Below are 21,789 nucleotides of genomic sequence, written 5' to 3' on the forward strand. Positions count from 1 at the left end.
ACATGAAATCTTATTAAAACCTGTTCATATACAACCCCAGGAAGAATTACACTTTTTCTTTTAAATGTCCTGACAAGCAACCACTTAGATATGGACATTTTCATAAATTCTTACAATGTTTAGGAATTACATATACTAAGGAATTTGTGAAAACTGTTAATAAAACGTTTACTGTTGACAGGAGAACAAGAGGAGACAATAGGACGAGGTGGATAATTTTATAATAAGGCCGTTTAATTACATGTAAAGATATCTTAGTAAAATCTTGCAGCAAGGCTCTTTCAGTCTGACTCCTAGTGAATCATCCGGGAAAGAGGGAGTTTCCAGAATTGTTCAGTACTATATAGACAACAAGCAAAGTAGGTAGATCTGCGAGTCCGGCCTTCCGATTGGTCGATCTGGGTCTTGGGTAGTCCTGATCAGGCCTGGTGTCCACGTTCCATTGGTTCCTGAGAGTTCTTTGTCCTGAGGTCCAACCATGGGTTGGGTGTGTCTGTGTGATTGTCATGGGGGAGGGGAATTGTGGGTGCCGTGTATATGTCCTATGTGTCCAGCATATGTCCAGGAGAAAGAGGGGGTGTGTATGTTGTGTCAACTTATAGGTAATGTTGAGAAGTTGTTAAAACAAGTTACCAATATCTAATACAATTTCTTACAAAACCCTATAGCAATATAGAGTGGGAAAGTGGCCATGCGTTTGGACCATTAATAGACACTGCAGCAAATAAAACCGAATAAAAACATCAGTCTTGAACAACCATGAAAAAGGTAGGCTCTCTCTTCTTCAGTTATGCACATCAACAACAAGATCAACAACCAACTAGCTAAAATCTAACGAAGGAACATTAGATTAACCCTCTCAAACTTTTGAATCTAGTTGGCCGTCAAAATTGCACTGATAAACGATGGGGAATTGTAGCCTCCTCATCCTTTTGCATCATGCCTGCCAATGCATACATGTCCCAGCCAAGCACCCAAGCTAATTAGCTAAAGTTGGCTAGCTTGCTACTTCCAGACACAAATGAGAGAACATCTCAGTCCGACCATTTTACTCACTGTAGCAGAGCTGGTTAGGCTGTTTACATGTTATCTAGAGCGTTTTTGACTAATTATGATTTTTTTTTGCATACGTTTACTGACACCGGTCATATTCAGTTGGTGTTGCGCGTTCGTAAATTCATCAGTTGTTCTGCGTTCTGGTACACTCAAACGAGAGTGCTCTTAAATCGGAGTACACAGCCAGAGTGTATTTGCGAACGCAATAGATATGCTAACTGGATAACAGCCTATCAAGTTCTTGCTAGCTAACCAAATGACACCCAAATCTCTACCTGTGTATAGCCACCGAAAAACGATATGAGGGGAAAAGGTCAATCATTCACCCACTCCTCCAATGGCATAACATGACATCCTCCTAGCTAGCTAACGTTAGGCTCCGTGTTTTTAGCTTACTATATAAATAGATACGCTAGTCTATTAGCCAGGTTATGACTGACTTTTGATCATACATTTGTCTGTTTTTGTCCAGAATATTAAAACGCTGTCAGTTCCACTTTAAACTTTAGGTTACCAGTTACTGTGTGCTAAAAGTGAAATGTTTTTTTTGCAATGGGAAGTAATACTTCTACATTTTGACTGGGAAATGCTTAATGGTTGCGTTTTTGTATTCTTATGATTGGGACCTACTGGCTTATTATGTCAGAGTTTATGGACTGCTTATCTTTCAACATCATGCTGTGTGTGAATGCTGTCTTTCCATCAGCCCTATGCAGTGGTGCCTGGAGAAGTGGGTATACTCTAATTTTGCCAAAAAGTTCCCAAACGGCCCATCTAGCGAAGGAAAGGCACCCTGTGAAAAACCCTATGTTTTTATGAGTTTTCCTATAGATTTTTTAGATTTTCACTCTCAAAATTCAACACTTTTTATAAAAAAAGATAAAAAATGTTAAGGTCTAAATCCACGACAATGCTTATACCACATCAATCTGATTGGGTGGGCCTGTCAGGGCCTGGCTCCACAGTGGGTGGGCCTCTGTCCACCCAGGCCCATCCATGTCTACGCCCCTGATGCAAACAGTTTATGATGACAATTGCGCATCACAAATAGCCTACTAACACTTCGGATTAACTTTTTAAATACCTGGTTTGCATACCGATTGTTGCATTTGTCAGCATTTACTGGTAGATATCCTAAATTTAAACGTCTTTCCTACCCTACCGGCTACCAATGTCATTCTTCTGTGAGCTGCTCCATGCCAAAACCAGTTGAGAGCTGCACACTTGCTGCCTGCAGATAATATTCTGTTGAAACTAGGGTGTGTGCAGCACGCATGTGAATTTATTTCACGTGCTTTGCGGTTGTGTTGGCTACTTTGTGCTGGATTCCTCCACTACACTACTTTGATACGCATCAGTAGGGGAAAAAAGCGTTTATAATCAATGCCCACTGAAAAAAAACTAAGCAATACCTGCGTATACCCCTACTACATAACTGGCCCTTTGTGTTTTGCAAAAAATGCACTACTACATGAGTGCGCTGGTATTACGGTTGTTGTCCTTTCAGAATCATGAACCTGTCACACACACGGAAGGTTTATAGGTTTGCCACTGCGCAAACATGTCGATATTAGATATTAAGGCTGTAAAGATATGTTTCAAGAAAGAAGTGAATATCTTTGGCCTGGCGAAGCGGTTTTAAGTGATGACTGAATGGAAGCTGATCATTTGTTTTTTAATCCGCTGGTTTCACTGTCCAAAACAAGACCAAGTACAGATGTATCCAACACCACGACAAATCGTGTACTACAACATTGATCTCTACCATCTCAATTTACATTTGTTGTTTGTTTTGCTTTTTATGCGCTTTGAGATGATTTTCTGTAATGAAAAGCGCTACATCAGTGATATAAATTATTATTATTATTATTGCCACAAAGGGAAGATTCCACAGTCTTCATTTAAATTTAGCGGTAAGCATAAGGTTAGCAGTATGGTTAAGGTTAGGTTCAAAATCTAATTTGTAGAAATGGGCAGGGTTTATGACTTCGGGTTATAGATGTTATAACCTGTCACTACATTAACGTTACCGCCCTTGTTTGTTGTTAATGAATGGCAAAGAAACACCCACAAAACATCCACATCGAACCACACCTCCAACACAACTCTTGTTTCGCTTCTGTCATGGCCGCTAGCATTTCTAATGAGCAAAGCCCCAAAATAAGGCCAAATCAGGAAGTTCAGCCCCCCTTTAACTTACAATGCCAAGCACAAATAATGTTTTGCAGGTTTTTATTGATATGTCAAAATAATAATAATTCTGGAAGAGGGTTATAAAGTAGGCAACCGACAAACAAAGATGCACAGCAGAACACTGTTGCATGTAGGTAAAAGAGTGAAATGGCTTGAATAATTTAGAAAAGGAACAAATTGTAACCATTATTAAGCCAGACTTAGTTCATAAGACATCTTTGAGAAGTCTGATGTAGTTTCATGACGAGGAATGGATTGGTAAAGAAAGAAAATGCTACAAAACAATCCTGATGATTTATCAAAAATGTAACAGTGCAGTTTCTCAAAAACATTCAACACAAAAAAACGAACAAAATATCAAGGCCCAGAGTATACAATTGCATAATTTGGTCTCACAGCGTAGACAGTAAAGTTCAGGCTGTCAAGCCACTGCTTGGATCATTATAGCCACTACCTTGTTACAAACAACGAGCCGCCATGGGATTCCAACACCATCTGAAACACAGGCACAAGAGCTGGTTAATGAAGAATCATTATACTACCAGTTAGATACAGTCCCAGAGACCAGATCCATGTCATCTAACCTGATTTCTAAACGTAAGCGTTCAAGATTCTGAAAGTCACAGATCAAGCTAAAAAATGCGAACCATGAAAATATGACAAATTTACAGGCAGGGACTTATCCGTAGGTATTACTGTTCTCAGAGAAACAGAGACTTTAGGGTTTAAACAGAGCTGAGGAAAAGTTCTCTCCAAAATACACTGAGTGTACAAAACAAGAACATTTCCATGACATACAGTGCATTCGGAAAGTATTCAGACCCCTGTAGATTGACCAGGTGAATGCTATGATCTCTTATTGATGTCACTTGCTAAATCCACTTCAATCATTGTAGATGAAGGGGAGGATACAGGTTAAAGAATGATTTTAAAGCCTTGGATTGTGTATGTGTGCCATTCAGAGGGTGAATTTGCAAGACAAAATATTTAAGTGCCTTTGAACGGGGTATGGTAGTAGCTGACAAGCCCACCGGTTTGTGTCAGGAACTGCAACACTGCTGGGTTTTTCACATTCAACAGTTTCCTGTGTGTATCAAGAATGGTCCACCACCCAAAAGGACATTCAGCCAACTTGACACAACTGTGGGAAGCATTGGCGTCAACATGGGCCAGCATCCCTGTGGAACGCTTTCGACACCTTGTAGAGTGGGGGGGGGGGGGGGGGGGGGGGCACTCAATATTAGGAAGGTGTTCTTAAAATGTTTTGTATACTCAGTGTATATGACTTTAAAGCTTGGGGAACTGGTATTAATTCTGTTCTCATTGAGCCCATGTAAACCTCCACCTAGGAAGCTAAAATCCTTGCTCGGTTCTAGTCAGACTGTTAAAACAAAACAGACATTGAGTTGAATGGATTGAATACAGCGCTCCAGACAACCGGTTTCCCCTGGTGGCACTAACTTTTTCAGTTGGTGGCACTAGACCATGATTTGGTCGCAACCCAACAAAAATATTTTGATATGCAACCTAATCCAGTGATTGTCATGATTGTTAGGTTAACAAATAGGCTATAATTCTTTAGATTTGAAAGTCAAAATTAGGGCACCAGAAGATTCAGATGTTTTTTTTTTTTTTTCAATTTGCCTTCATCTTCATGTGCACTATTTGGGCTGCAATTTCTGAGGCTGGTAACTCTAATGAACTTATCATCTGCAGCAGAGGTAACTATGGGTATTTTCCTGTAGCGGTCCTCATGAAAGCAAGTTTCATCAAATCAAATCACATTTTATTGGTCACATATACATGGTTAGCAGATGTTATTGCGAGTGTAGCGAAATGCTTAGGCTTCTAAATCCGACAGTGCAGCAGTATCTAACAGGTAATATCTAACAATTCCACAACAAAACCTAATACACACAATCTAGTAAAGGAATAAGAATATATCAAATATATGGATGAGCAGTGACAGAGCGGGTAAGATTCAATAGATAGTGTGGGATACAGTATATACATATGATAAGTAATGCAAGATATGTAAACAAAGTAGCATTATTAAAGTGACTTTTGATCCATTTATTAAAGTGGCCAATTATATCAAGTCTGTATGTAGGCAGCTGCCTCTCTTGTGCTAGTGATGGCTGTTTATCAATCTGGCCTTGAGATTGAAAACAGCTTCTATTTCTCTGTCCCAGCTTTGATGCACCTGTACTGACCTCACCTTCTGGATGGTGGTGAGGTGAACAGGCAGTGGCTCGCGTGGTTTTTGTCCTTGATGATCCTTTTTGCCTTCCTGTAACATCGGGTGTTCTAGGTGTCCTGGAGGGCAGGTAGTTTGCCCCCAGTGATGCGTTGTGCAGACTGCACCACCCTCTGGAGAACCCTGCGGTTGTGGGCGGTGCAGTTGCCGTACCAGGCAGGGATACAACCCGACAGGATGCGCTCGATTGTGCACCTGTGAAAGTTAGTGAGGGATTTTGGTGACAAGCCACATTTTTTCAGCCTCCTGAGGTTGAAGAGGTGCGGTTGTGCCTTCTTCACCACACTCTCTTCGGTCTTGGACCATTTCAGTTTGTCGGTGTACACCGAGGAACTTAAAACTTTCAGCCGTCTCCACTGCTGTCCCCGGGGGAGGGGGGGGGGGGGGGGGGTGCTCCCTTTGCTGTCTTGTGAAGTCCACGATCATCTCTTTTGTTTTGGTGACATTGAGTGAGAGGTTATTTTCCTGACACCACACTCCGAGTGCCCTCACCTCCTCCCTGTGGTCTGTCTTGTCGTTATTGGTAATCAAGCCTACCACTGTTGTGTCATCTGCAAACTTGATGATTGAGTTGGAGGCATGCATGGCCATGCAGTCATGGGTGAACAGGGAGTACAGGAGGGGGCTGAGAACACACCCTTGTGGGACCCCAGTGTTGAGGATCAGCGGAGTGGAGATGTTGTTTCCTACCTTCACCACCTGGGGTGGCCGGTCAGAAAGTACAGGACACAGTTGCACAGGGAGGGAGTCAAGACCCAGGGACTCAAGCTTAATGATGAGTTTGGAGGGTACTATGGTGTTGAATGCTGAGCTGTAGTCAATGAACAGCATTCTTACATAGGTATTGCTCTTGTCCAGATGAGATTATGCAGTGTGATGGCGATTGCATTGTCTGTGGACCTATTGGGGCGGTAAGCAAATTGAAGTGGGTCTAGGGTGTCAGGTAGGGTGGAGGTGATATGGTCTTCACTTAGCATTGGCACTAGCCGAGTGGCACAAATTTCTCCAACGTAAACACAGTCAGAGGACAGAACACGGCAAAACTCCCGAAAAAATTTAAATAATCTGATTAAACTATATTGAAAAAAACATACATTACGATGATATGTTCACATGTATCAAAAAAATTCCGAGCCGGGGATAGTTCTCTTCTATTACGGCAGCAAAACAGAAGGCAATGGCACTTCCTTGTCGCGCGTTTCAGAGTATCGGAAGTGGACGGTCACGTCAAAGAAATAGCTTTTATTCCATCCCTGACCAAGATGAACACAAAATTTCTTCTCTCACATCCTCTTGAGACCAAGAGGAAGGTGTATGGAGTGTAAGTAGACTCCTAAGTGTCATGACCATATATAGGCATCAAGTTGAACAGAACACATATTTCTGACATTTCACTTCCTGGTCAGGGAAAGTGCTGCCAAAGGAATTCTGTTTCACTCAGAGAAATAATTCCAACGGTTTTAGAAACTAGAGTGTTTTCTATCCAATATTAATAATAATATCCATATTGTACGAGCAAGAATTGAGTAGGAGGCCGTTTGAAATGGGCACGATTTCACTGGCTACTCAACACTTTCCCTTGCAGCCATAAGAAGTTTTAAGTTCACAACAATGTTTAAAAACTATATCTGGAGACCCTTTATTAGGTCTGGGAAAAAATATAAGAAATTTTGATTTTGAAGTGTCATTACCCTTTAATTCAAGTGGCAACTAGCAATGGGCTGTTGTTAACCAGTGTTTTGTAGTGCACATGTGATGGTAGAGCTTGCTAAACAAATATCCAATGGATTGATGCAAATAATCAGGCATAAACTACTTTCTAGTAAATTAGAAGGTTTTTGGGAAAGCCTTTCTCCATCTACCAGAAGACGGTTATCAACTGCAACAGTGGTAGACATATGCGCAGAACACACAGACACACACGAGACAGGGGCATTCCTATGTCGTTGCATATTTAGAAAGTTGCAGGAAATACGAATCACTGATGCATTCTGTTAATGTCATGTCTCCCGCTCGCCTAGCGTAGTAGTGACTACCGAACGGCTCCCGTTAAATGCTCATTGGACCCTTTGATCACTCGGCTACACAGCTGATCCCCCCCCCCCCCCCCCGGCCTGTTTCAATAACACGGTACCTCATTTTGTTTATCTGTCGGCCCCAGCCTCGAACTCAGGCCCTGTATGTACCTAACTGACCCGTTCTGCCCATTCATCGCCATTTACCCGTTGTTGTCTTAGCTCTCCCGATCAACACCTGTGATTGCTTTATACTTCTCTCTGTCAAAATGCCTTGTCTATTGCTGTCTAGGCTAGTTCTTATTGTTTTATTTCACTGAAGAGCCCTCAATCCCGCTCCACATGCCTTAGATAGCTCTTTTGTCCCACCCCCCACACATGCGGAGACCTCACCTGGCTTAACTGGTGCCCCCAGATACGAATCCTCTCTCATCGTCACTCAATACATAGGTTTACCTCAACTGTACTCACATCCTACCATACCCTGGTCAGTACATTATGCACTGAATCTATTCTATCGCGCTCAGAAATCTGCTCCTTTTATTCTCTACTTCCAACGCACTAGACGACCAGTTTTTATAGCCTTTAGCCATACCCTTATCCTACTCCTCCTCTGTCTCTGGTGATGTAGAGGTTAACCCAGGCTCTTTAGCCACCAGTACCATTCCTTTTCCCCAGGCGCTATCATTTGTTGACTTCTGTAACCATAAATGTCTTGGTTTCATGCATGTTAATGTCAGAAGACTCCTCCCCCAGCTTGATTTATTCACTGCTTTAGCACACTCCGCCAACCCTGATGTCCTAGCCGTGTCTGAATCCTGGCTTAGAAAGTCACCAAAATAAATTTCCATCCCCAACTACAACATTTTCCGCTAAGATAGAACTGCCAAAGGGGGCAGAGTTGCAATCTACTGCAGATATGTTCTGCAGAGTTCTGTCATGCTATCCAGGTCTGTGCCCAAACAGTTCAAGCTCCTACTTTTAAAAATCCACCTTTCCAGAAAAAAGTCTCTCATTGTTGCCGCTTGTTATAGACCCTCCTCAGCCCTCCGCTGTGCCCTAGACACCATATGTGAATTGATTGCCCCCATCTATCTTCAGAGATCGAACTGTTAGGTGACCTAAACTGGGATATGATTAACATCCCGGCCGTCCTACAATCTAAGTTAGATGCCCTCAATCTCACACAAATTATCAAGGAACCTACCAGGTACAACTCTACATCCGTAAACACGGGCACCCTCATAGATATCATCCTGACCACCCTGCCCTCTAAATACACCTCTGCTGTCTTCAACCAGGATCTCAGCGATCACTGCCTCATTGCCTGCGTCCATAATGGGTCCGCGGTCAAACGACCACCCCTCAACACTGTAAAACGCTCCCTAAAACACTTCAGCGAGCAGCCCTTTCTAATCAACCTGGCCCGGGTATCCTGGAAGGATATTGACTTCATCCCGTCACAAGAGGATGCCTGGTTATTCTTTAAAAAGTGCTTTCCTCACCATCCTAAATAAGCATGCCCCATTCAAAAAATCTAGAACTAAGAACAAATATAGCCCTTGGTTCACTCCAGACTTGACTGCCCTTGACCAGCACAAAAACATCCTGTAGCGTACAGCATTAGCATTGAATAGCCCCCGCGATATGCAACTTTTCGGGGAAGTTAGAAACCAATATACACACAGTTAGTTAGGAAAGAAAAGGCTAGCTCTTTCAAACATAAATTTGCTTCCTGTAGCACAAATTCCAAAAAAGGTTTGGGACACTAAAGTACATGGAGAATAAGAGCACCCTCTCCCAGCTGCCCACTGCACTGAGGCTAGGAAACACTGTCACTACCGATAAATCTACGATAATCGAAAATGTCAATAAGCATTTCTCTACGGCCGACCATGCTTTCCACCTGGCTACCCCTACCAACAGCACTGCACCCCCCGCAGCAACTTGCCCAAGCACCCCCCCTCTACGCTTCTCCTTCACACAAATACAGATAGCTTATGTTCTGAAAGAGCTGCAAAATCTGTACCCCTACAAATCAGCTAGGCTAGACAATCTGTACCCTTTCTTTCTAAAATTATCTGCCGAAATTGTTGCAACCCATATTACTAGCCTGTTCAAACTCTCTTTCGTTTCGTCTGAGATCCCTAAAGATTGGAAAGCTGCCGCTGTCATCCCCTCTTCAAAAAGGGAGACACTCTAGACCCAAACTGTTACAGACCTATATCTATCCTGCCCTGCCTTTCTAAAGTCTTCGAAAGCCAAGTTAACAAACAGATTATCAACCATTTCAAATCCCACCGTACCTTCGCCGCTATGCAATCTGGTTTCCAATCTGATCATGGTTGCACCTCAGCCACGCCCAAGGTCCTAAAAGATATCATAACCGCCATCAATAAAAGACAGTACTGCGCAGCCGTCTTCATCGACATGGCTAAGGATTTCGACTCTGTCAATCACCGCATTCTTATCGGCAGACTCAACAGCCTTGGTTTCTCAAATGCCTGCCTTGCCTGGTTCACCAACTACTTCTCTGATAGAGTTCAGTGTGTCAAATCGGAGGGCCTGTTGTCCGGACCTCTGGCAGTCTCTATGGGGGAGCCACAGGGTTCAATTCTCGAGCCGACTCTTTTCTCTGTATATATCAATGATGTTGCTCTTGCTGCTGGTGATTCTCTGATCCACCTCTATGCATTCGACACCATTCTGTATACCTTTTTGGACACTGTGTTAACTTCTTGCAAATATAGGGGGTGCTGTTTCGCATTAGCATAATTTGCTCTACAGATTAAACTGCCTAGTACTCAATTCTTGCTCGTACAATATGCATATTATTATTATTATTGGATAGAAAACACTCTCTAGTTTCTATAGCCGTTGGAATTTTGTCTCTGAGTGGAACAGAACTCATTCTACAGCACTTTTCCTGATATGGAGTCAGATTTCAGACATCTTGGCCACTGATCTGGAGTCAGTTTAAAGGTCACTGTAAATGCTATGGAGAAACAGACACTGCTTACGTCTTCCCCTGGGTGTCAGTACGTGATGACGCTTTGAATGGAGTCGATTGCGCAATCAGTGCCTCTATAAATCACCAAATACCAGAAGTAACTTCCTTTGGCTGCCTGCGCCTGGCACGCGAAGGACATCCGACTCGCCTCCTTCCAAGCTTTAGTTTAGCCAGTAATATTTCTCCGGTCATATTTTTACTCGTTATAGGTGTTAACCTGTCTAGCCCGGGGTGCCGCTAGCGGCACAACCCCCCACCCCCACTGAAAAGGCAGAGCCGCGAAATTCAAAAAATATATATTTTTTAAATATTTAACTTTCACACATTAAAGTCCAATACAGCTAATGAAAGACACAGATCTTGTGAATCCAGCCAACATGTCCGATTTTTAAAAAGTTTTACAGGGAAGACACAAGATGTAAAGATGTAAATCTATTAGCTAAACACATTAGCATAATCCACCATCTTTTCTTTGTCCACCAACACCAGTAGCTATCACCAATTCGGCTAAACTAAGATATTGATAGCCACCAACCAAGAAAAAACCTCCTCAGATGACAGTTTGATAACATATTTATGGTATAGGATAGGTTTTGTTAGAAAAATGTGCATATTTCAGGTAGATGTCATAGTTTACAATTGCACCCACCGTCACAAATGGACTAGAATAATTACAATGAGCAACGTGTTTACCTAACTACTAATCATCAAACATTTCGTAAAAATACACAGCATACACTAATCGAAAGACACAGATCCTGTGAATACAGACAATATTTCAGATTTTCTAAGTGTCTTACAGCGAAAACACAATAAATCGTTATATTAGCATAGCACATGTGCAAACATTACCCCAGCATTGATTCTAGCCAAAGAGAGCGATAACGTAAACATCGCCAAAATATATTAATTTTTTCACTAACCTTCTCAGAATTCTTCAGATGACACTCCTGTAACATCATATTACAACATACATATACAGTTTGTTCGAAAATGTGCATATTTAGCCACCAAAATCATGGTTAGACAATGAGAAAAGTAGCCCAGCTGGTCAGAAAATGTCGTGCGCCATATTAGACAGTGATCTAGTCGTATACATAAATACTCATAAACGTGACTAAAAAAAATAAGGTGGACAGCGATTGAAAGACAATTTAATTCTTAATACAATCGCGGAATTACATTTTTTAAATTATCCTTACTTTTCAATACAGTTTGCGCCAAGCAAAGCTACACCTAACAAAACTTGGGAAAATGTATAAATGTTTTAATGAGTTCAATGGATTGAACACAATTTCCTACCAAGTTCAACCCTACTACCCAATGAGGCCTAGTGTACTCGTAATGGCCGACACACAGCTCCATGTTTCAAAGCCATATCATATATCTCGATTGTAAAAGTGTGAACCAGGCACAGCAGCAGGGCAGACACTTTCATTACAGGAATCATGCACTTCACTGTTAGACCAAATAATGGTTTTATGTGCAAAATAAATAAGACGTTTTGAGTGAGGTGACCAGGTAGAATGTACAACTCGCACCAGTGTGACCAACAAAAAATGTAACTTGCAAAGCCAAGTCAAAGGGTAACAAAATACAACTATATGGTCGCAGTCTGGAGCCCTGGAAGAGCATTAATACAATAGCGCACTACATAGGGAGCCATTGAAGACGCATCCCGCCTGGTGTTAAGAGCCCCTCTCAGGGCAGGCACTGTAATCTGGCTTACCTGCTACTCCAGATGGGAAGGCCACCATTCGCTCTAGAGGAGAAAAGCCACTTACTGGGCAGAACCGTCACTGGGTCAGCATAATACTTCCAGATCAGAGACATCATCAGCACGGCCTGGGAGAGACAGAGGGAGGACGTCACTCTCTGCCACTTGCTCCCATTGGACTGTGCATCTGTCCGTCATCATCCATAGTCCCACATCTATTAAATATTTGTATAGTTTCCTATTGCAAGATTGTGAAATAAGCCTAGCTACTATGAAAATATACCAATTAATTTTTATTATATATATATCTTTTAGGAGTTTATACTCCATATATCTCAGGTTTACATCGCTTACCTTACTTGACTGTGGCCTGCTGACCATTTCTGGAATTAACTGGGGGAAGAGAGAAAAATACAAACTTCAGGCAACAAACTGATAACAGAGTGTGGTTTCTGACACAGAGACACAGTATCACAGTGGAACTCTAAGGCCAACAGTTGAGACTGTACGACAGCTGGTTAGAAGGTGTGGAGACGTCAGCAGAAGTGTTGCCCCTCAAAGAAGCTTTGATCAAGCCACAGGAAGTGTCTCACGTCAAGGTCACCTTTACCTTCCTTCATCCACCTCAAGCTCTATCCTGAGGATTATGGGAGATTTCTAATTTAAAACCCTCCATGTATTCATACTGATCGCTGCATTTACTGCATCACAATTAATTTAAGGGCGCTAACACCCTAAAGATATATTAAGTATATATTAGTTCCATTCGGACAAAATAATGGTCCTGTATTTGGTCACCACTGGTCCGTGGAAGTGGTGTGCTGCTAAATGGCATGTTCTTGAAAGGGAGCCCCTTTCCTTCCTCTGTTACTATCAGGGACTCAAGAGATTGAGCGGGAAAATGAGAAAACGGAGAGGGCAAGAGAAGGCCGATGGCAACAGGCTGCAGCTGTGACAGAGGCCTCCTAAGTGAACACTCAGAGCGGTTATCTGAAACCCTCCTGGAAACCACTCCCTCCCAACCCAGGTTTTTTCTTTTTTTTCTTCTCCACATCCTTTTTAACATACATGTACCAAGTCCCTTATAGAAAGATGGAGCAAATTGTGCAGTAGAGTTTTCCCGCCTACTAAACCAGCTTAGAGCAAGGAAGGAAAAATTGGTGATATTAACAAGGCCATACCTCCACCATGTCTCGTTATACTAATAGTGTTTTTAAATGGTAAATATTCTATAGGCTACATTTAATTTGACAAAAATCTCTAGAAGTTAAGGGAACAATGCATACTTGTATGTGTGGACTTGAGAAAAAAACAAATATTGGTTATGAGGCTTTTTGTTGTGACATCTTTAGAACATAGATGGGCAACTGGTGGCCTGCAGATCAATTAACCAAAACGAAAAAATAACATTACAATTAGGAGAGGGAAGCAAGCAAGACTTTTACACATCAGCAGTTTTCCTCGTTATGTCATTCACTGAGTCACTCAATTAGCCCATGTCAGCAAAACATTTTTTGATTGGTAAGTTAGTCTAGCGGTCAGCTATCTAAAATAAAATCCTGGTCTTGCTTTGTCATTATTGGGTATTGTGTGTAGACTGATGACGTGAAAAAAACTATTTAATCAATTTTAGAATGAGGCTGTAATGTAACAAAATCAAGGGGTCTAGATACTTTCGAATGCACTACTGAGCGCTCTGGAGCAGGTTTTCATCAAGGATCTCTCTATACTTTGCTCCGTTTATCTTTCCTTCAATCCTGACTAGTCTCCCAGCCCCATGCCACTGAAAAACATCCCCACAGCACGATGCTGCCACCACCATGCTTCACCGTAGGGATGGTGCCAGGTTTCCTCCGGAACGTGACACTTGGATTTCAGGCTAGAGTTCAATCTTGGTTTCATCAGACCAGAGAATCTTGTTTCTCATGGTCTGAGTCCTTTAGGTGCCTTTTGGCAAACTCCAAGCAGGCTGTCATGTGCCTTTTACTGAGGAGTGGCTTCCATCTGGCCTGATTGATGGAACGATGCAGAGATGGTTGTCCTTCTGGAAGGTTCTCCCATCTCCACAGAGGAACTCTGGAGCTCTGTCAGTGGCCATCGGGTTCTTGGTCAACCCACTGATCAAGGCCCTCCGATTGCTCAGTTTGGCCAGGCAGCCAGCTCTAAGAAGTGTCTTGGTTGCTCCAAACTTCTTCCATTGAAGAATGATGGAGGCCACTGTGTTCTTGTGGATCTTTAAAGCTGCAGAAATGTTTTGGTACCCTTCCCCAGATCTGTACCTCAACACAAACCTGTCTGGGAGCTCTACGGACAATTCCTTCAACCTCATGGCTTGGTTTGTGGTCTGACATGCACTCTCAACTATGGGACCTTACATAGACAGGTTTGTGCCTTTCCAAATTATGTCCAATCAATTGAATTTACCACAAGTGGACTCCAATCCAGTTGTAGAAACATCTCAAGGATGATCAATGGAAACATGATGTGCCTGAGCTCAATTGAGTCTCATAACAAAGGGTCTGAATACCTATGTAAATAAGGTATCCGTTTTTAATTTTCAATACATTTGCAAAATTTCTCATTATGGGCTAGTGTGTAGATTGATGAGGGAAAAAATATTTCATTCATTTTAGAATAAGGCTGTAACGTAACAAAATGTGGAAAAGGGAAGGGATCTGAATAATTTCCAAATGTACTGTAGGTAGGAAGTAGGAGCAACCAAATATCATTTTTTGGTGAGTTTGGACATTTAAAAGTGAATGAGACATTGTGCACATGAAGAGTACTGGCTCTGGAGCAGCATGTGTACACGCTGTGTCTGTGTGGAGTCTGGAGTCGCTAGGGCAACGGGCCTGCCTGCTCTGAGAAGATGGGGGAGAAGTAGACAGCCGAGATCGGAAAGGAGAAAAAAAACAGAAGAATATAAAAAAAGATAGCAGTGGCAGCTGTACAGATAACGCATTTAAAGGGCTTTGACTTCTCAAACATGGCATAAAGTCAACAAAATATGATGTCCTGCCACCTTATTAATTCAGCCACTTAGATAAGTCGCAAGTTAAACGTAGGGTACACGTTAACGCAGAACAATTAGTTTCACAGGAAAAAAAGAAAATGCATAAGAAATATCCTCCTGTGTTTTGTAAACACAGATCTGAAATTCTTCTTATTTAAATTTCTACTCAGCATCAGACTCATTTGGCGTTTCAGTTGCACCTCTCCAGAATTCACAAACATCATTCTATCAGCAGACAGCACTCTGTCTTATGTGTAGCTAATTTTCTATGGTACTTTTCTGTGTAGCCAGCCTACTTTTCTCTCGTAAAATGCAAGATTAACTTTGAGAAAAAAGTTAGGAAATGTAGCTGGCTACATTATTTCTATTATAAACAGAAGTATGGTCATGTATAGTTTTTGCAAAAAATATATTGCTGTTTCATTGTAAGCTAATTTAGCCTACCTGTGTGAATGCCAGCCAAATAGAGTTGCACTTCTGTTGTCATCTGATGAAAATGAATGTATTTTTTGTGAAGGAAAACTATAGTTCAGGTCCCTGATCACTCTATTGAAGCAAAAATAACACAGTTGACTTTCAGTATAAAACAGGACCCCTGTCAATACACAGTTGGACCTGCTCTCGCTTTGTGCTATTTACAAACAAACATGACTGGCTCAACTGTTCTAGGGAACTATGGTAAACTCAAAATGAAAAACACAATCTGCTTTATATTCTAACCTATTGCTCAAGTTGAATGCAGGTATTTAATTAATAAGTAGCTGAACTTAAAATAAATAGTTAACGGTATTGAAAAAAACATCCAGTGGCTATTTCCAAATACCCTGGTATATGGGCAACACTCCTAGCTGTATAAAATTCTCTCTTTTCTAAACGGATGATTGCGTATCCATCGGCCCCTCAAAAGTTCAACACATCTGAACTTTCTGTCCGTGGAAATTGTATGGATAAGAACTGTGCAATAAGGTATCATCACAGGGCATTATGTTATCAAGCTGCAGGTTGCTAGCACAAAATAAAGGAATTAGCACCAATCCATGGCAGATTGGGGTCACGAGTGGCACAGCGGTCTAAGGCACTGCATCTCAGTCCTAGAGGCTTCACTACAGTCCCTTGTTCGATTCCAGGCTGTATCATAATCGACCGTGATTGATTGTCCCATAGGGCGGCACACAATTGGCCCAGCGTCGTCTCCTGTTAATGATTTGATGGCAACATACATGGACAGTATTCTATTGGCTACTGTGGTCAAAACAGGATTTGGTGTTTGTGGATCTGAGAAGATTTAAATTATACTTATGGGGAAAACTCCCTTGGATCAACATCACTTTGTCATAGCACTTAACTGCTTAACCATCCATTCCACATGTGATGTCGTTTAACAGATTTCTGTGTACAACACTGAACAAAAAGATAAACAAAATGTAAAGTGTTGGTCCCATGTTCATGAGCTAAAATATAAGATCCCAGACATTTTCCATATGCACAAAAAGCTTATTTCTTTAAAATGCACACATTTCTTTACATCCCTGTTAGTGAGCATTTCTCCTTTGCCAAGACAATTCATCCACCTGACAGGTGTGGCATATCAAGAAGTGAATTAAACAACAAGATCATTACACAGGTGCATCTTGGGCTGGGGACAATAAAAGGCCACTCTAAAATGTGCAGTTTGGTCACACAACACCACAGATGTCTCAAGATTTGATGGAGTGTGCAATTGGCATGCTGACTGCAGGAATGTCCACCAGTGCTGTTGCCAGAAAATGTAATGTTAATTTCTCTACCATAAGCCACCTCCAACATCGTTTTAGAGAATGTGGCATTTCGTCCAACCGGCCTCACAACCGCAGACCATATGTACGGCCCTGTGTGGGCGAGCAGTTTGCTGATGTCAACATTTTGAACAGAGTGCCCCATGGTGGCGGTGGGGTTATGGTATGGGCAGGCATAAATTACAGACAATGAACACAAGTGCATTTTATCAATGGCAATTTGAATGCACAAAAATACCTCTAACAAGATCCTGAGGCCCATTGTTTTTTTGGGGAGGAGGTATCTGTGACCAACAGATGCAAAATCTGTATTCCCAGTCATGTGAAATCCATAGATTTGCACCTAATGAATTTAATTCAATTGACAGATTCTCATATGAACTGTAACTCGGTAAAATCAATGACATTTTTGTTTTTATATATTCCCAAATGGGGCATTTACTCTTATATCAGGGAGATGTCTTACTCTTTAGTCTGCAACGCTTATGGTGCTAAAAAGAGCCATGAAGGATAGTCATAAGGTTGAAGAGCAGATTGACAGTTTTGGAAAGGGAGATAAACTCTTGAGTCACAATCACCAGCCAATAAATGTTTGCGGGTCTTTGTCAATCTTTTCCAGTAGGAGAACGAACATCATGTTCCCTGTGCTACACTATTACAGAGAAACATGTCGACATAACTTCAGAGTTTGAACACTGCTTTACCGGTAAAACGGGGCTACAATTTGTAAACGTTACCGATGGAATTATATACTCACATAGGAGGAAATTGACGGTAACAACCTTTTGACAAGGTTGCAATAGCAACCAGACCTACCCGGTCGCCATTTTCCTTTGATTATTTACAATAGCCGTCGCTAGGGAAGCACACACCCCTCTCTTTCTACCCGGTGCTGGGTATTTGTACTGAATATTTTGTATTTTTGCCTAGTGAAGTAGGACTGTTGTCTATATTTGTCTAAAATACATGTATCAAGATAATGCATTGTTGGTAGCCTAATGTTCTGATAATAATGGGTATTGTGTGTAAGTTTAGGGAATATCCATATGTGGAGCTTGCAGTTCTAACCTTTTGCCAAAAAAAAAGGTATACTGTATACTGTCATGGTTACCCCCTGATGACTGCTCATCTAAAGACAAATACATATAGATCTGATTGCCATGTAAAAGTATCCACACAGGTATCTCGCTATGATTTGAAAATGTGTTGACGGCTCCTAAAGCCAATCAATGGCTACCAGGGGCGGAGAGTAGCTTGTCCGTCAGATTGATGCTATAATGAATTCAATAGGGAGGGAGGGGGAGAATCCAATCCGGTTTGAGCTAGTTTTTGTTCCAATGGAACATTAAGGTTTGCTACGCTGTAATAGAACGTAGTGTTTGAATCTTATACCAACATACAGTATTTTTCTTGCTCCGTTTTGGAACAGTTCCCTCTTTATTTGAACAAATACGCAAAACAGCCATGCCTAAAAGGAGCAAAGTAAGTGGAATATGTTTTATTGTTTGTATATATCCTTTGATAGATAAAACAAATGCATTTATTTTTGCATGTAAAATGTAGCCGCATATCGATGTTTTGTTCCGCTCCGCTGCAACATCGTTGCACTGCGTCAGGAGTTTAAAATGTATCGGTCTGTTTTGATTTGGGGAAGTGGCGGGTTTTCTACTTTTTCAAGCTGTGATTTTAGTCTTCGAAAATTAGGACTGGTTACATGTTTGGTGCCTAATATTTACTCTATCAAATCAATTTCAAATTGGGGTTTTGTCACGTCTTCATTGTGGTTGTTTACAAATACATTAACCTATAAAAGGACAAAGAGGTGTAGATCGCTAACTACGTCGTAAGATGGCGATTCTGCAGAAATAAAGTTGGTGACCGATTTTTTTTTACTAGGCAAAGTCTATTGCACATAACATTTACACTTATTGAAATATTGCATCATTAAAATATAACTTAATTGTTGGTAGCATATAATGCTCAACGCACGGTGGGCGGTATGCACATGCAGAAGACTGCTTCTAGGGCGCTTTGAAAAGGGCACGAAGACTTGTGTCATGGCTGCCCTTGTGAGCAAGGCGAACACTGACGACGTTTTTCTTATTTTGCAATATAAAAGTTCATAGTTACACAACGTAAAATGCGTTAAAGTGCGCTAATGTAACATGCTGCATCGTTAAAATATTTGGTTTAATTACATTTCCGTGTGCCCTTTTGTTGGCTCGAGCCAATTCTGGGTTATGCAATGGCGATTCGTCGACATCACAGAGGCGCTCTTGTTGCTGGGGATTCTAGTAGATTCTGTAACCATTTGGAGAATCGCTGAGGATCTCGGAGTTTGAAATTCGAATGAATGGCGGGAACGCATAGTAGACTGTCTGGTCTGAGTAGCGAGCACAGTCATGTTGCCTGGCAAATCCCATTCATCACGAGTGAATGAATGCGTCGGGAGTAGGCGGAGTCGGTGTTCCCCTCTCCGTAGAGATTACAGGCAACATGGTATAGTCATAGGCAATGGGAACATGATCTGAGCAAGTTCACACTATTATCCGTTTATTAGGTAGTTTGTGGGTGATGTAAGTGGAAAAAATAAGCAGTTATATCGAGACTGTGACCATAACACGCTGCAATGCTTTTTCTTACCTCCCTACGCCTTTTTTGGATTACATAATTCCCCTAATACTCTTGGCATTTAAACTGCCCCTCCCCCAGTAAAACCCACCTAACACGGTTGCCCTGCTGAGCTGTCACTAACATTTTATTATTATTATTATTATAGGCAAACGCTGATGTTGAGGCAGCAGAGGTGAGTGATAAACATCTTACTCAAATATAATGTGTGTTGTATTTAATCACGGTGATCGTTGGTTGTAAGAATTTAAATGTTCAAAATACAATTCCCTTGTTCTGCCACCAGGGGTCAGCAGCAACCCATGTCAAACGTTGCTCCCGTTTTATGAGTAAATAATTGGTATTTTCTTTTGAAATATTTCAGCCTAAGAGGAGATCTGAGAGATTGGTAAATGTGAGTAGTACACACCATTATTGACACTTTAATTAAAGATGCACCCAAAAACAGAATTTCAGCTAAGAATCACAAATCTTTCATTGCAGAAACCTGCAATTGCAAAGGCAGAACCCAAGCCAAAGGTGAGGAAATGCAGACATTTCAAATGTACATTTAATAGTAAATTAATTGCAATTAAGGACTTACGGTGTCTTATCCCATTAAACATATTTATTTACAGAAGGAGAAGGCAGCACCTAAGCCCAAGAAGGCTAAAGAGGTGAAGAAGGCCGAGCCTGAAGAGAAGGAGGTGCCCACAGAGAATGGAGAAGCCAAAGCTGAGGAAGAGGTAAGGTGCTGCTGGAATATGTAGGCATTTTGTCTTATAAGGACAAGAAAAACACATCAAATTGATAGTTTATGACATTATACTATTTTAAACATAAGATATTGAATGTAACTTGTAAATAAGTTCTCTCAGCTATTGCAACTGTTTTATTCCGTTATGTTTTAATTTTAGGCACCAGAAGAACCTGAACAGAAAGAGGAGGAAGAGGCGGCCGAATAACATCTCTCAAACCACATCTTTTATCAGTGCTCCCTGTACCTCTTTTTCTTGTACAATTCAGGGGTATATTTTTATCGACTATTTTCTAAATGCAGGTTTTTTAGTAGTTTGATTGTAGAAACACATTTTTTTATGAAATAAAAAATACAATTGGAGATGGGGATTTCATTGCATCCCATGTTTTTACATCTCTGGAACAATTACGGTCATTGTAAATGTCAACGGTTTTTATTTTAGATATGGGGGGGGGGTGGGAATGGGACAGGTTACTACACCAAGAACATGCAAGCACGTCGTTTACAGGATCCGGTCAAAACAACAGAGCTTGTCTGAGAGACTAACATTCCATAGGCTATATGAGGGACGGTATATGTAACCTGCATTGTGTGGTGGGGATGAATTAACTCAAGGGGAACACATTGTTTTATTGTTTATAATGAGGAAAACATTTTAGAATGTTTAAGCTGTGTTCCATATGTTAACTCTTGTACTCATTATGTTTTTCTTTACCATTCTGCTTAATAAACCTATTCCCTAGTACTGGGGTTCCTCCCTATCAGGCCTGTGCATTGGGTGTAATTGGTTGTCTCTGTTCTGTGATAGCATTGCAATAAATTTGTATAGCTGCTATTAAAAGGGGTTTTCAACTTTCTATATGCAGTGTGTAATGGTACATTGTGAGTATGGTAAAAATGGGATTGTGTTCTTAGCCAAGCTAAAGACGTACATAAGTGTGAAATATACTGACGATTATGGTTCCTTGGATGCTGAGAAACTACATCCATTTGAGCTGTCAAATACACAAACCAGCAGTAGCAATATTCATGTGGGGTTTAGGTATCAAGTACAAGTGTACAGTTCTTTTATCCTTTGTTTATAGATGTATCTGTGTAATGATTGGTATAAACAAACCAATAAAAATTTGGTTGTAATTGTTTTTTTCTCTGTGTGGTGTAAATAGACTGTGAATCCAAATAATCATGTAAAAACGAAATTATTTTAGATGCTACATATGTAATGCAGTAGCTAAATAATACCAGTTCTGAGACTGACATGGCAGCAGCTAGTATCTGTCCTTGACATGAAAATAACGTTTTTGGTTATTAGACTCCTGTCAGACTCATTCCATGGGCACATTGTTTTCACTCCACCCTTTTACTTGATTGATCAATTGAGGT

The 21,789-nt window shown here is 41.2% G+C and overlaps 1 protein-coding gene and 1 long non-coding RNA gene across 2 annotated transcripts; one reads left to right on the forward strand and one right to left on the reverse strand.

The window, feature by feature from the left end:
* Window positions 1-213: 213 nt before the first annotated feature.
* LOC129868446 (uncharacterized) lies at window positions 214-17,993 on the reverse strand. Its single transcript, XR_008761764.1, has 4 exons — window positions 17,794-17,993; window positions 12,603-12,641; window positions 12,261-12,376; window positions 214-3,744 (listed from the first exon to the last, which is right to left on the reverse strand). It is a non-coding gene; the product is annotated as an uncharacterized LOC129868446 (long non-coding RNA).
* Window positions 17,994-18,343: 350 nt separating this feature from the next.
* LOC129868445 (non-histone chromosomal protein HMG-14-like) lies at window positions 18,344-21,543 on the forward strand. Its single transcript, XM_055942432.1, has 6 exons — window positions 18,344-18,518; window positions 19,816-19,842; window positions 20,032-20,061; window positions 20,151-20,186; window positions 20,285-20,392; window positions 20,564-21,543. The coding sequence occupies exons 1-6, from the start codon at window positions 18,501-18,503 to the stop codon at window positions 20,609-20,611; spliced, it is 267 nt and encodes an 88-aa protein (XP_055798407.1). The 5' UTR covers window positions 18,344-18,500; the 3' UTR covers window positions 20,612-21,543.
* Window positions 21,544-21,789: the final 246 nt, after the last annotated feature.

This window comes from Salvelinus fontinalis, chromosome 13 (assembly GCF_029448725.1).
Source record: "Salvelinus fontinalis isolate EN_2023a chromosome 13, ASM2944872v1, whole genome shotgun sequence".
Lineage (NCBI taxonomy): Eukaryota > Metazoa > Chordata > Actinopteri > Salmoniformes > Salmonidae > Salvelinus > Salvelinus fontinalis.